We start from the raw sequence: 15,045 nt of genomic DNA, 5'->3' as shown, positions 1-15,045 counted from the left end.
AATCACAGCTCAACCAAATACACTCTAAACATCCTCAGTAAACCACGGCGGCTTGCTCCTAGATTTGTTCCGAACCAACGAGTGCTCCCGTATCCAACGGAAAAGTCGCTATTCGATGCTTCCTATGAAAATGAATTTCTTTTCGCCTACCATTGGGAGTGGAATAATTCAACTCTGGAAAAAAAGGTGACCAGGATTACTTCGGTCTAGATAGTCTCACAGCTACGTGTGTTGGACCCAACTGAAACTTGCCACAACGATCGGCAGAAGAAAAAATAAAGGAAAAGTAATTCAACTAGTAGTAGATCCAAAATACTTGTCTCGAGCTGGCGTCGACAAGAATTGAGACAGTACTTGCGGTACATGCATGAAGTACTGAATGTAGACGAAATCAAAAATTAATTGCACAGTTTTGTTGTACTTTGCGAGACGAATCTTTTGAGCCTAATTAGTCAATATTTGGACAATAATTTACAAGTACAAACGAAACGCTACAGTGTCGCTACAGTAATTTGGACACCCCAAAGTTAGGCAACTTGTTACAAGGCTTAAACAAGGGCTAGCAGTAGATCCAAAATACTTTGTCTCGAGCTGGCGTCGACAAGAATTGAGACAGTACAACGTGTCGGCGCCACATCTCAATTCTCACACGGCATCCCTCCACGGCACAGCCCGGGGAGACCCGCCGGTCGAAGTCCGAACTCCTCACAAGCGGCTCGCATGCTGCGCCACGCCTGCCGCCGGCTCGGGCTCGCCGAACCCGAGCCGCGCGGCCGTGGCCGGCTTGAGCACGGCCTCCGGGTCCGCGTCCACGGCGTCGGCCAGCCGCGGCCACAGCCTGGCGGTGATCACCCACGACCCGTCCTCCCGCGGGCTCCGCGCCACCGTCATGGCCGCGGAACCCAGCCGCCCCGGCCGCACCCACGGCATCACCAGCCGCGGCCGCCCGAACCCGAAGTCCCCCTCCACGCGGAACGGCACGAACGCCGAGACCACCAGCGCGGGGCTCCCCGTCCCCACGCCCACCGCCTCCGTCCACTTGCCGCCCTCTCGGAACACCCCCTTGCGCGCCTCCATCCAGTCTACCAGCTCCTCGAACCGCTCCGACCGGAACACCTCCGCGATGGCCGCGCCCGCCATCGCCGCCACATCGGCCAGCGTCGCCGACGACACGGCCTCCACGGCCGCCTCCCGCGACGCGTACGTCAACACGTTGCCGAGGTACCGGCGCACGGTGCCCGCGTCGTACCTGGCGGGGTCGAGGCGGGGCCGCCCGTCGACGAGCCACGCCATGCGGCAGTGGGTGTCGGACCCGCCCACCGCCGCGGCGAGCAGCTTCCAGACGTGCGCGGACAGGGCCTCGAGCCGGGTGGCGCGGCGGGCGGGGGTGCTGGCCGCGGTGCGGAGGCGGGCGACGTCGGCGGCGGAGACCACGTAGTTGCGGCGCACGAGGGCAGCCGTCAGGAGGGTGTTGGGGAGCCCCGCCGGCGCGTACCGCGTGAACTCGGCGTCCAGCGACGGGCTGAACCGCGGCGGCGAGCGGGGGCGGAAGAGCGACGCCCGCTCGTGGTGGGGCTCCCACGAGAGGCCCCCGGTGCGGAGGAGCTCCGCCCACGCGTTGGGCAGCATCGTGAGGCCGTGGCCGTCGGCGAGGAGGTGGTCGGTGCCCCACGACAGCGCGAACCCGCCGCAGGCGAACCGGACGAGCTGCAGCGACAGCGCGAGGCCCTGGCGGAACGGCACGGCGACGCGGGCGAGCGAGCGGTCGGCGTCGGCGAAATCGACGTCCGCCAGCCTCGCCGCGGCCTCCGCCACCACGAGCTCCGCGCCGGCGTTGTCGCAGGCGATCTCGGGGACGCCCGTGGAGGCGTTGGTGACGACGCGGCCGGCGAAGGGGAAGAACCGGGAGAGGAAGGCCGGCAGCGCGGCGCTCGCGGCCGCGGCCACCGCGGGGAAGCCCGCGGCCGGGGCCGGGTAGACGGCGACGAGGTAGGTGTGGAACGAGCCGAGGATGAGGTCGAGGTTGGAGGCCGGGAGCACGGCCGGGAAGCCCCGCGGCGGGTCGGACGCCCGCACCAGCGTCCGCGAGGTGACCGCGACGTCGACGCGCTCGGCCGGCATTCCGCCGGCCGGGAGCGTGGATTTGGGATCTTGTCGGAGGCAGGGGGATGCGCGGCTGGCGATGGAGACACGACGATCGCGGGCCCGGAGCAAGTAGCCACGCTCGGGAAGATATGGTTGGCAGCACTTGGACACTTGAGGAAGCCTTGAAGAGGAGCGTTCGCACTTGGCAGTCTGGCAGAGCGCTGACAAAGTCGGTAGGCGGCTGAGAATGGAGGGAGAGTCCCGTCCGTGCACGGGTGTAGAGTGTAGAACTGTAGACGGTAGCATGACCAGCTCCCTGAAAAGGTGACAGTGGACCCCGAAAACAGAGAGATGGAACCGAGTCGATCGTAGCCCGATTCTTAGTCTTCAGTTTCCCGCTTAATTATTACTTACTCGAAATATTAATCGTTATTATCGTAAAAATAAATTATGTTTAAAATACCTTTCATAATAAAGTAAGTCACAAATAAAATGCAGTATACTTACACAATTTTTTACAGCAGCGATAATATTTCAACACGAAGGCAGTTTTTTATGAGGATGCGGATTTGATATTCTGATTATAGATCAATCAGAACCAGTGCCCGCAAACAGGTGTACAACAGCTAGCTCTCCTACAGTGCTGAGCGGGTGAAAACGGGCGAACGAGAGGCGGACTTCCTTCTGTCATGTCCTTGAGGGCCATGGCAAGCTAAATACACTGACTGAAGACGAAGGCAAAGAGGGTGTGCTGATGTTGCAGAAATAATTGAAGGGTGCTGGACGTGCTACCGTTCGTGTTATCATCGGACGAGCGTCAGACTTGGTGGCGAGGGTGTTGTGCGTGATTTCTGAGCTGGCGCTTATTCGGTGGGAAAGGTTGTTGTGAGGTGGGCCCAAGGCCGTGTAAAACCTGAGTATAAAGTTGTAAGCATCACGTGATTAGGGAATCAATGATGGAAAGGAGAAATCACAATTCTACTCTGCTAGCTGTCATTCTTCTTTCCTATCTCGACTCCCTCTTTTTCGTATCACTACTTGTCTCTTCCAGTTCTTCTTATTTCTGGAATGTTTCTGGTGTTTGAGTGATCTCCGTTACGGTCCAGCATGGTAAGACCGTAACAATTGGTATTAGAGCCCTCTCGTCACAAATTCCGCCGAAATTTTTTTCTCGGTGAGCGCTGGCGCCGCCGAGGAAACCAACAAAGCTGCAGACTCAAATGGCCGCCACGATTGAAGATTTGGCGAAGCGGTTTGAGAGTTTTGAGCTCATGATGCAGCAATCATTAGATAAGATCAGTGGTCTTGAAGCCAAGCAATCGACGACCGACACATCATTGAGTGCGCTGTTGAACAAGACGGAGGAGACTTCTACTCGGCTGCATCGTCTCGAAGCCGTACCTCCCCCACCTCCTCCGCCACCTCTGCGTCCTCTACAGCCACCGTCGTCGAGTTGGGGTGCTTCTATTGATCTCAATGTTGCTCCGCCGTATCCGGAGCGGCCCGACGGGTACCGTCGTGACACCTTCCACCGGGACGTGGGCGGGGGGATCCTTGGATCCTGCCCGCTGCGCCCGGTCACGGGTACGTTCCCTGATTCGACCTCGTTTCCTTTCGAGAGTTCACCAGGAACTCGTGAGTTTGGGGCCAAATCACCTCCTCTGCCCAAACTCGAGTTTCCTCGGTTTGATGGGGATAACCCAAGGCTATGGCGTGACCGCTGTGATATGTTTTTCGAGGTGTATCCGGTGAGTCCCCAGTTGAAGACAAGGTTTGCGGCTCTAAATTTCAAGGGCACGGCCGCGGCATGGCTTCAAACGTTGGAGCGCCGAGGTCGCATTGTTGATTGGGAGGTTTTCTGTGAGGCGGTGTTTGATCGCTTTGACAGAAATCAGTATCAGGCTCAGCTAAGGCAATTGGATGTTTTGCGTCAGACCGGATCTGTGGCTGAGTACCTTGAGAAGTTTGAGGAGTTATCTCACGGCGTTTTACTATACAACAGTGCTTATGATGATACTTATTTTGTGACTCGGTTCATGGGTGGTCTGAAGGAGGAGATACGCGTGCCAATTTCTTTGCATAGGCCCAGTAATGTGATGGACGCGTCAGCGTTGGCTTTTGTTCAGGAGGAGGTTTTGGCCTCACAAGTGAGCCGGTCTATAACCAAAGAGAACCATAAGGCAGTGTCTAAGTCCAATTTTCCAGTGGATAAGTTCAAGCATACAGGAGCTGAGAAGGGGTTTGTCCCAAAACTTAAGTCTGAAAAAGGGGAATCTGAGGACAGAGTTCAGTCCCTGCTGCAATTCCGGAAGAAAAATGGCCTCTGCTTTAAATGTGGAGAAAAGTGGGGCCGTAATCATAAGTGTCCAGCTCAGGTTGCTATTCATGTCATAGAAGAGTTGTGGGATGCTTTGGAGCAACCTTTGATGGAGGAGCTTGATTCTATTGATAGTGAGGGGGAAAGCACTGATGTGGTAATGACTATTGGGGATTCTGCTTCTCCAAACACTATCAAGAGGAAAACTATGAGGTTACATGGGTTGGTGGCAAATCAGGAAATTCTAATTTTGGTGGATTCTGGAAGTGTGGGGTCCTTTGTAAGTGATAAGTTAGCTGCACAGTTGCAGTACCCTTTGCAATCATGTGCTCCTTCTCACTTTGTCACTGCAGATGGTAGTCCTATGGTTTGTCAACAAAGAATTCCAAATCTGCAATGGGCCTCTCAGAAACACACTTTTGTTACTAATGTTGGTATTTTGCCCTTGCAAAGCTTCGACATGATATTGGGGCAAGACTGGTTGGAGGAATGCAGTCCTATGTGGGTTCATTGGCAAAAGAAAATCATGAAATTTACTTATCAAGGGAAACGCATTACCTTGAAGGGGCTAACTAATGAGGTGGTTAAGTGCTCTCCAATCAGTGCAAGAAAACTGAAAGGGTTGCTTAGAAGGAAAGTAGTCACACATGGTGTCCTAATGTTACATCAAGTTTCGAAGACACAATTGAACACTGAACTACAGTCCCTTCAATCAGTTTCTGTTGTTGACCAGTATGCAGATCACCCTGAAGTGCAGCAGTTACTTTCAGAGTATCAACATCTGTTTAAAGAGCCTACGACCTTGCCTCCTTCTCGTCCATTTGATCATCATATTGCATTAATTCCTGGTGCTCAACCAGTGAATGTTAGGCCCTATCGCTATGCACCGACTCAAAAATCAGAGATTGAAAAACAGTTAACTGAAATGCTTCAGAATGGTGTCATTCGACCCAGTAATAGCCCTTATGCTTCTCCTGTCCTATTGGTCAGAAAAAAAGATGGTTCATGGAGGTTTTGTGTTGATTATCGCCATCTTAATGCTATCTCAGTAAAAAACAAGCATCCCTTACCAGTGGTTGATGAATTGTTGGACGAATTGGCTGGTGCTAGATGGTTTTCTAAATTGGATTTTTGATCTGGATATCATCAGATTCGGATTGTGAAAGGAGATGAGCATAAAACTGCATTTAAGACCCATAGTGGATTATATGAATTTTTGGTGATGCCTTTTGGTCTTACTAATGCCCCAGCCACATTTCAAAGCACCATGAACCAGATTTTTGGTCCTCTCATGAGGCAAGGTGTATTGGTTTTTATGGATGATATTTTGGTTTATACTACTACTTATGAGCAACATTTGGTCTTACTTAAGCAAGTGTTGGACATCATTCAGCAGCATCAGTTTTATATCAAGCTGTCAAAGTGCTCTTTTGCACAGCAAACTATTGAGTATTTGGGACACTGCATTTCTGGTGAGGGGTGGCAACTGAGCCTTCTAAAATTTCTGCTGTTCAACACTGGCCTACTCCTACGAATTTGAAAGAGTTAAGAGGATTCTTGGGGTTGATAGGGTATTACAGGAAGTTTATTAAGCACTACAGTATGATCAGTAAACCATTAACTGGCTTGTTGAAAAAAGGTTCCCAGTTTTTGTGGACACCCATTGTTGAGGAAGCTTTTCAGTTGTTAAAAAAGGCTCTGGTTCAGGCCCCAGTTTTGGCAATACCTGATTTTCAGCAACCATTTGTGTTGGAAACTGATGCTAGTGATCTGGGTTTGGGAGCAGTTTTAATGCAGCATGATCATCCTGTAGCTTATTTGAGTAAGGCCTTAAGTCCATCGAATCAGGGTCTTTCTACTTATGAAAAAGAATGCTTGGCTATTCTAATGGCTGTGGACAAATGGAGGTCTTACTTGCAGGGTCAAGAATTCACTATTAAGACTGATCACAAGAGTTTGCTGTACTTAAATGAGCAAAGGATTCACACTAAAATTCAACACAAGGCCTTGTTGAAATTAATGGATCTGCAGTTTAAAATTGTATATAAGAAAGGAGTTTCTAATGCTGCAGCTGATGCTCTTTCAAGGTGTCCAGTGCAGGATACTATCTTAGCTATTTCTTCTTGCACTCCAGTTTGGGTTGAAAGGCTGCTGGCTGGTTATGCTGATGATCCTACTGCTCAGCAATTGTTAACTACATTGGCTGTCTCTGGGCAAAATACTACAGACTATCAGCTGGTAGATGGTCTCATCAGACATAAGGGACGAGTTTGGGTTGGTAATAATGAGTTGGCCCAACAACACATCCTGCAAGCCTTACACAGTAGTGGCATTGGGGGACATTCTGGGTTTCATGCTACATACCATAGGATTAAGCAGTTATTTTCTTGGCCTAAGATGAAACAAACAATTCGGGCTTATATTCAGCAGTGTTCTATTTGCCAACAGGCCAAGGTTGAGCATGTCAAAACTCCAGGTTTGTTACAACCATTGCCAGTGCCCAATGCTCCATGGGCTATTGTTTGTATGGATTTTATTGAGGGCTTGCCATCTTCAAATAGAATGAATGCCATTTTGGTAGTTATTGATAAATTCTCCAAATATGCTCACTTTCTGCCACTGTCTCATCCCTTTACTGCCTTACAAGTGGCTCAAGTCTATATGGACAACATTTACAAGCTTCATGGGTTGCCTGAAGCCATCATTACAGATAGGGATAAAATTTTTTCTAGCAATGTTTGGCAGGAGTTGTTCAAGTTGTCGGATACTCAATTATTGATGAGCTCATCTTACCATCCGCAAACTGATGGTCAAACTGAGCGCTTAAATCAGTGTTTGGAAGCTTTCCTTCGTTGTTCTGTTCACTCTTGTCCACGACGATGGAGCAAATGGTTGCCACTAGCGGAATTCTGGTACAATACCTCGTTTCATTCAGCTTTGGGTCATTCTCCATTTGAGGTGTTGTATGGCCATCCCCCAAGGCACTTTGGTATTTCTCCACTGTCTAGTACTAGCGTTCCTGATTTGGAGATCTGGTTGACAGAAAGGAACATGTTGAATGGTTTGATTCAGCAACAGTTGTTGCGAGCTCAGCAGCGTATGAAGTCTCAGGCCGATAAACATCGCTCTGAGCGAGAATTTCAGGTTGGAGATATGGTTTATTTGAAACTTCAGCCGTATATTCAAACCTCAGTAGCCTCTCGGTCTAATCAAAAACTTGCATTCAAGTTTTATGGGCCCTTTCAAGTCTTGCAACGGGTGGGTCAAGTGGCGTATAAATTGGATCTTCCAGCTGAATCTCGTATTCATCCAGTGATTCATGTTTCCCAGCTTAAGAAACATATTTCTGCTGCAGTTTCAGTCAGTCAAGATTTGCCCAATGTTGTCGAGGAAGCTACTGTTCCAGTTGTTCCTGTAGCTTTGCTGGATCATCGTATTGTTTCCAAAGGTTCCTCACCTGTCTCTCAGTTGTTGGTTCAGTGGTCAGCTTTGCCATCGGACCTGGCTACTTGGGAGGAAGTTCATGACATATCTCGTCGATTTCCTGATGCACCAGCTTGGGGGCAAGCTGGTTTTCGTGGAGGGGGCAGTGTCATGTCCTTGAGGGCCATGGCAAGCTAAATACACTGACTGAAGACGAAGGCAAAGAGGGTGTGCTGATGTTGCAGAAACAGTTGAAGGGTGCTGGACGTGCTACCGTTCGTGTTATCATCGGACGAGCGTCAGACTTGGTGGCGAGGGTGTTGTGCGTGATTTCTGAGCTGGCGCTTATTCGGTGGGAAAGGTTGTTGTGAGGTGGGCCCAAGGCCGTGTAAAACCTGAGTATAAAGTTGTAAGCATCACGTGATTAGGGAATCAATGATGGAAAGGAGAAATCACAATTCTACTCTGCTAGCTGTCATTCTTCTTTCCTATCTCGACTCCCTCTTCTTCGTATCACTACTTGTCTCTTCCAGTTCTTCTTATTTCTGGAATGTTTCTCGTGTTTGAGTGATCTCCGTTACGGTCCAGCATGGTAAGACCGTAACACCTTCCAGCGGCGATTCCGCCGGGCCCTTTCCTCTCCGGCGGCCGGGTTGGCGCCGGAGAGGGAGGAAGGCCGGGGAATAGTTGTGTGGATGTATATAGGGTAGGTAGGGTAGTATCTACGCGTAGGCTTTGCTCGCCGTCGTCGGCGATGGCGGAGCTGGGGTTGCGGGGAGCAGCGGCTGCGGAGGAGCTGTTCCGTTGCTGAATAAGTTTCTTCACCGGCTCTGAAGTCGATGCTTTCGTCTTCTCCGGCGAAGTTCGATTTTGGTCGCTTGAAGGAGGCAATGGCGAATCCTTTGCGGCTTGTTTTTCCCTCTGCTAGCTGCTGTTTGTGGTGGCATGGTGGAGTGGAATTTTTGTGGCATTCGAGTTGTGCTCGAATGTCTTCTTTCTTCTTTGGATTCGGTTCTTGGACTGCTGGATCCCTTCCTGATGTTGCCGGAGCTGGTTACCGGAGCATTTGGGCTGCGGTTTGTGGAGGAAGCGCGCGGTGGTGCCAGATCGAGGAGACTGACGGCTGACGTTCTATTACCGAGAACCTCTTGCAGCTATCCAAAGCTTGGAGTCCGTTCTTCGATTTGGCTTGGCGAGTTTGGGGGATTGATACTCGGGTATCAGCCTTGGCGAATAGGGAAGCAGAACCGGATCTTTGTTCCGACGAAGGAGAAGAAGAACAGTAGGTGTAGCAGGGATCTTGTTGTAATTCTCATTTTACTCAGGGTCCTTTCTGCAAGAAAGGGATGTACTGTGCAACCAGTTATCTTCTAATAAAAAACAGAACTAGTACAGTGGATGTGGATCGGCACTTTCTCAAGAAAGTACAGTGGTTAAGCTGTCGGTGAACCGCCACTATTCCATCGGCACGAGATCTGACGATTCCGGAGCAGAACAGTAGAGCAGCTGGAGGTGGGCACTTGGCACGTTTCAGCGAAATGCACAGTGAGGAGTCACTTCTGTGCACGAGTGTTGAGTGCTACTGCACCGTTCAACAATGCCGGACGATTGTCAGGACGGAAGCAGGAGTCGGTCAGCGACCGTCTTCTACCAAGATGGCACGATCATGCAACGCTGTCTGTTCCCTCCTTGTCTGTCAAACTAAACTAATTAATCAAAGGCAGAGATCATCCCACGCTCACAATAATTTTTCCCCCACGAACCAACCACGAGTCAAGTGAAATCTGTTTTGGTGCGGTACGGATCGTGCCAGATCTGATCATAGCAGTTTCCAGACTGGGAAGTTTCTTCAACGATACAAGTAAAATAACCCAGCTGTTCTGGCACGGGACAGTCAGCACGGCTCTCGGTTCTCATGCTTGGATAAATAAAGCAAAATCCGGATGCTACAGGCGGTTTACATGTGCAGGGATGCCCACTACTGATACCTTCAGGACGAGCGGAGAACCGGAGATCACATGCCAAACCTTGCAGTCCAACAACTTCCAACCAGCTTAGCTTTTCCTCATCTTTGACCTCGCGTACCTGTTGGGTTAGAGTTAAAGAAAACAAGGACATAAAATGGTTTGTGGTTTCCACTCGATCGAGCGAATTGCACACTATGAGCCTATGACAAGGAACAGTTATTTTCAACCATATCATATCAATGGTAACAGCTACTCTAACCACATTGACACCTTGGCCCTCGAGCAAGCAATTAGGTCTCTATTTGATGTGAGGACCGAACAACTGGTTACCATTTCACGGCAATCATGGCAAACGCAAAACGAGCCGGAAGGTCTTAGAAACCCAGAAGTGAACAATACGAAGAGGCACACCATGTCAAACCCGCTGAAATCCGAAACCAGAAAAGAGAAACTGTCTTGTACCGCAAGATATCTTATGGGTATTAACATAAATATATAAGTAAGAAACAGAAATATTGCAATAAAAGCAAAGCATTGTATTGAGGATACTCAATGTGCAATCCGTCATTATCAGAAGAAGCGAGTAGAGTCCCTTGGAGGCTATTCATAGCAGCTGTAGATGATTCTATATCCTGCATATTGCAAGTGTCTGTCTCAGGCTCTCAGTAAAAATATAAAAAAATAAAACTATGGTGAAAAAATGAGGTGTCACTCTATGTAAAAGAATTGTGTCCTTTATAGCCTTTAAAAATATGGTCCCTATTTATTTGTGCCAACAGAACCAGCATTCTGCATTAGCTTACTAACTTACTAAGTGATCTTCAGAAATGTGGATATATACTTCATTTTTATTAACCACGAAACAGAAGTAGCTCACTAGCTAAAATAATAGAGGTATAGGTAGGTATACCGTAAAATCAGCAAAAGCTACAGGCATTCCACCACGGCGACGCATCTTAAGGACATGAAACCCAGGTTCCCTGACAATGTAGAACAACGATAGTCAATATCTTTGCTATGGATCCACTTCACCAAACAAATTAGAAGAATTTACGCATCATACTTGGATAAAACTTCCTTCAGTTCGTCCTCTGTGCATGTATGTCCCAAATTTGCAATAAAGAGAGTAGAACAAGGTGGTATATCACTTGATGACTTGTCTCGTCCATCCTGCACCAACCATGACATATTGTCTCAAGTTTTAACCATGTCAAGCAAGCTTTAATTAAGAACACAAGAATAAATCAGTTCTCATGAATCCACCCACTAGTTAGGTTGGTAGATAAGTCAAAATACCAGATGATTCTCCAAACAAGACATGCATATATACACATTTTAAGAACAGCTTGGCAAGCATTCTCTAGCTGTTACTAAATTTACTATCCCCTACAGGCACAAATGCATGCCGTTCAAGTTCCAATCTAATGACAAATTTACAACCACTTATAATGTTTCATAGGCTTGTAGCAGTATATGTATTACGACTATGATGGCAGGTATAAATATGTGAAGTGAAACCATAACAATAAACGCACGTTTGAGGGAGATTGCCCATTCTGCTGCTTGTGTGCTGGTTGATCACTGCCCATTAAAGGAAAGTAGGAAACATTAGCAATAAACCACTAAAAGAGTGATTGTAAGTTGATAACACAAGAGAAGCAGCTTTGGTATCTTATTAGGATGAAATATAAAGGACATCATCTCCAACTATGTGTGATGTGAGGTGCATGCCAACCTCTGATCCGCAGACAATTCATTCTTATCACTGGAATTTTCATTTTCTGTGCCCGATGGCTCATCTGATCCTCCATCACCTAAACGTTTGGTGCCAACAAAAATGTGCAAGTGAGATTTATGTTATGTCTTAGTTATAGTGCCTTCAGAAATCCTAGAATGTATTGTTTTATTAAATGAGTGAGATAGTTGCTGGCCCATAATTCGGTGCTATCTCAATCCTAATTCAGTCCTTTTAGGTACAACATGCAATAAACACGAAAATTTTCAAATAATAAAAATAATTTAAGAGGTCCTAACAGAGTCATCAACAACCTGATATTGTAATATGAGAAAGGTTACTATAAGGTAATAGATAGATTATGGGCTAACCCTAGAGGGTAGCTATGTAGATGTCTTACATGGGCCTATTGGGCCCTAATACACATAGTACACCAACACTCCCCCGCAGTCTGAACTACCGACGCAGCGGAGTTGCAGACTGGACATGAAAAGAAAGGCACACACACAAGCCCCCCCAAGACGCAACTAGCCACAGGTGATGTTGAGGCTGGAGCGAAACTCGGTGAAGGCGGGTGACGAGAGGCCCTTGGTGAAGATGTCAGCAAACTGAGAGGTGGTCGGGACGTGGAGGACCCGAACATCGCCGATGGCGACCCGATCCCGGACGAAGTGAAGGTCAATCTCCACATGCTTGGTCCGCTGGTGCTGAACAGGGTTGGTGGAGAGGTACACCGCACTGACGTTGTCGCAGTAGACAAGAGTGCTCCGGGAAGAAGGAGTGTGGAGCTCGACAAGGAGCTGCCGAAGCCAGGATGCCTCAGCCACGCCGTTAGCGACAGCGCGGTACTCCGCCTCGGCACTGGAGCGGGAGACCACCGGCTGACGCTTGGACGACCAGGACACCAGGTTGCCGCCCAAAAAGACGGCGTAGCCGGAGGTAGAGCGCCTAGTGTCCGGACACCCGGCCCAGTCAGCGTCGGTGTAGACAACAAGCTCAGTGGAGGGAGACCGGTGAAGAAGGAGGCCGTAGTCCACAGTGCCCCGGAGGTAACGGAGTAAGCGCTTCAGAGCAGTGAGATGGGGCTCTCGGGGATCATGCATGTGAAGGCAAATCTGCTGAACTGCATAAGTGATATCTGGCCTGGTGAAGGTGAGGTACTGAAGGGCCCCAGCCAGACTCCGGTATGCAGTAGCATCTGTCACAGGAGTGCCGGCGGCCTCTGACAACTTGGCCTGAGTATCAACTGGAGTGGAGCAGGGCTTGCAGTCAGTCATCCCAGCTCGCTCCAGGATATCAAGAGTATACTGCCGCTGGTGAAGAAAGAGGCCGGCCTGACGAGGCTCAACAGTGACCCCAAGAAAATGATGGAGCACACCCAGATCCTTCATAGCGAACTCCTGCTGAAGCGAGGTGATGATCCGCCGTAGGAGGGACGGACTGGAGGCAGTGAGGACAATGTCATCAACATAGAGCAGTAGATAAGCAGTCTCAGCTCCATGGTGATAAATGAACAGCGAAGTATCGGACTTGGCCTCCACAAAGCCCAGCGTCAGGAGGTAGGCAGCAAACCTCGAATACCAAGCTCGAGGGGCCTGCTTGAGGCCATAAAGTGACTTGTTGAGCCGGCAAACCATATCAGGCCGAGAAGAGTCAACAAACCCCGCTGGCTGGCTGCAGTAAACAGTCTCAGTCAGAGTGCCGTGCAGGAAGGCGTTCTTGACGTCGAGCTGATGCACGGGCCAGGAGCGGGAGAGAGCCAGTGAGAGAACAGTCCGGACAGTAGCTGGCTTGACCACCGGACTGAACGTCTCGTCGTAGTCGACACCAGGGCGCTGAGTGAAACCCCGGAGAACCCAGCGAGCCTTGTACCGCTCAAGAGTACCATCAGCCCGCCGCTTGTGAGTCCAGATCCACTTGCCGGTGACGACGTTGGAGCCAGGCGGACGGGGCACCAGATCCCAAGTCTGGTTGGCGAGGAGCGCCGCGTACTCCTCTTCCATCGCGCGGCGCCAGTGAGGATCCGACAGGGCGCCGCGGACGGAGGAGGGTACAGGAGAAACCTGCGGCGCGCCGGGCATCGCTGAAAGAGCCCGGGGCTGCAGGGTACCAGCCGCAAGTCGCGTCACCATAGGGTGAACGTGACTCGGGTGTCGGTGTAGGAGAGGCGGATGGTACACCGTCGGCGCGACACGGGCAGTCGGGGCCGGTGGAGGTGGTGTAGGCGTCGCCGGCGGAGAAGAGTCCACCGGCGATGACTGAGGCGGCGACGGCGGTGGCGGGGCCGGCTGCAGGTCCAGTGGAGCCGGCCGCGCCCGGCGCTGGTAGACGCGGACGGGCTGCGCAAACCGGACAGCAGGTGCTGCGGGCGGTGCCACCGGTCCCGCGCAGGGCGAAGGGGAAGAAGCAGCACCAGAGGCCGGCACCGTCGAACCCGTGCTGGGCGCAGGGTCAGGGACAGTACCGGTGGACGTCGAGCCTGAGGAGAACCACGGTGGAGCAGTACCTGCAGGACAGAATGGTAGCGGTGGCTGGTCCACCGGGTCAGTGGGAAACAGGGAGGAGAGATCAGGGTCGGAGGTGGAAGAAGGTGGGGTGGTGGTGGAGTAAGGGAAGACGGACTCGTCAAACACCACGTGGCGAGAGATGAGGACCCGCCGAGAAGAGAGGTCAAAGCAACGGTACCCCTTGTGATCCGGGGAGTACCCGAGGAAGACACACTGAGTCGAACGGGGAGCCAGCTTATGAGGAGCGGTGGCTGCGGTGTTAGGATAACACGCACACCCGAAGACCCGAAGGTGATCGTAACGGGGGGAGGTACCGAAGAGAGCGTGGTGTGGAGTGGGAGCGGGGCAGGCAACAGAAGGTAGGCGGTTAAGGAGATAGGTGGAGGTGTGAAGACTCTCAGCCCAAAAAGGGGCAGGGAGAGAAGACTGGAACAGAAGAGAGCGCATGGTGTCGTTCGTGGTACGAATCATGCGTTCAGCCTTACCGTTCTGGGAGGAGGTATAGGGACACGACATGCGTAAGTGCACGCCGTGAGAGAGGAAGAAGGCACGTGAGGTGGTGTTATCAAACTCGCGGCCGTTGTCACACTGGACGGCCTTGATGGTGAGACCGAACTGAGTGGACACCCAAGCGAAGAAGTGGAGAAGTGTGGGAAAAGTATCAGACTTGGCACGCAAGGGAAAAGTCCAAGAATAATGAGAGAAATCATCCACCACAATAAGATAGTACTTGTAGCCAGAAATGCTTAGAACAGGAGATGTCCATAGATCACAATGTACAAGGTCGAAAACATGGGTCGCATGTGAAGAAGAGGTAGGAAAAGGAAGTCGAACATGACGACCCAGTTGGCACGCCTGACACAGGTGCTCATCATGAGCCCGAGTACATGGTATATCGGACCTACGACTAAGCTGTGTCAGGACAGCACGACCAGGATGACCAAGACGCCGGTGCCATGTAGTGGAAGAAGCTGTGGCGGCAAAAGCAGCTGAAGAAGCGGAGGGCGAAGC

At 50.7% G+C, this 15,045-nt stretch overlaps 2 protein-coding genes across 2 annotated transcripts in view; both read right to left on the bottom strand.

Annotated features, from left to right (window-relative positions):
• Positions 1-415: 415 nt before the first annotated feature.
• LOC101781595 (anthranilate N-benzoyltransferase protein 1) lies at positions 416-2,224 on the bottom strand. Its single transcript, XM_004964778.3, has one exon. The coding sequence runs from the start codon at positions 2,119-2,121 to the stop codon at positions 706-708; it is 1,416 nt and encodes a 471-aa protein (XP_004964835.2). The 5' UTR covers positions 2,122-2,224; the 3' UTR covers positions 416-705.
• A 7,328-nt stretch (positions 2,225-9,552) lies between these two features.
• LOC101781201 overlaps positions 9,553-15,045 on the bottom strand; it is a 9,653-nt gene continuing 4,160 nt past the window's right edge. The window contains exons 5-10 of the mRNA XM_004964777.3: positions 11,528-11,606; positions 11,328-11,373; positions 10,856-10,962; positions 10,703-10,772; positions 10,342-10,424; positions 9,553-9,910 (exon numbers count right to left, since the gene is read on the bottom strand). Of these exons, the coding sequence (XP_004964834.1) occupies positions 9,880-9,910; positions 10,342-10,424; positions 10,703-10,772; positions 10,856-10,962; positions 11,328-11,373; positions 11,528-11,606 (416 nt within the window). The 3' untranslated portion in view covers positions 9,553-9,879. The remainder of the gene's footprint in view (positions 9,911-10,341; positions 10,425-10,702; positions 10,773-10,855; positions 10,963-11,327; positions 11,374-11,527; positions 11,607-15,045) is intronic.

The sequence above is a fragment of the Setaria italica genome, chromosome IV (assembly GCF_000263155.2).
Source record: "Setaria italica strain Yugu1 chromosome IV, Setaria_italica_v2.0, whole genome shotgun sequence".
NCBI classification, from domain to species: domain Eukaryota; kingdom Viridiplantae; phylum Streptophyta; class Magnoliopsida; order Poales; family Poaceae; genus Setaria; species Setaria italica.
Note: the sequence above shows the minus strand (reverse complement) of the source record. Positions and strands in the feature narration are given on the sequence as shown.

Bases quoted from the DNA above. Each gene is read 5' to 3' on its own strand.
- LOC101781595 (XM_004964778.3), bottom strand. From the start codon at position 2,121: ATGCCGGCCGAGCGCGTCGACGTCGCGGTCACCTCGCGGACGCTGGTG.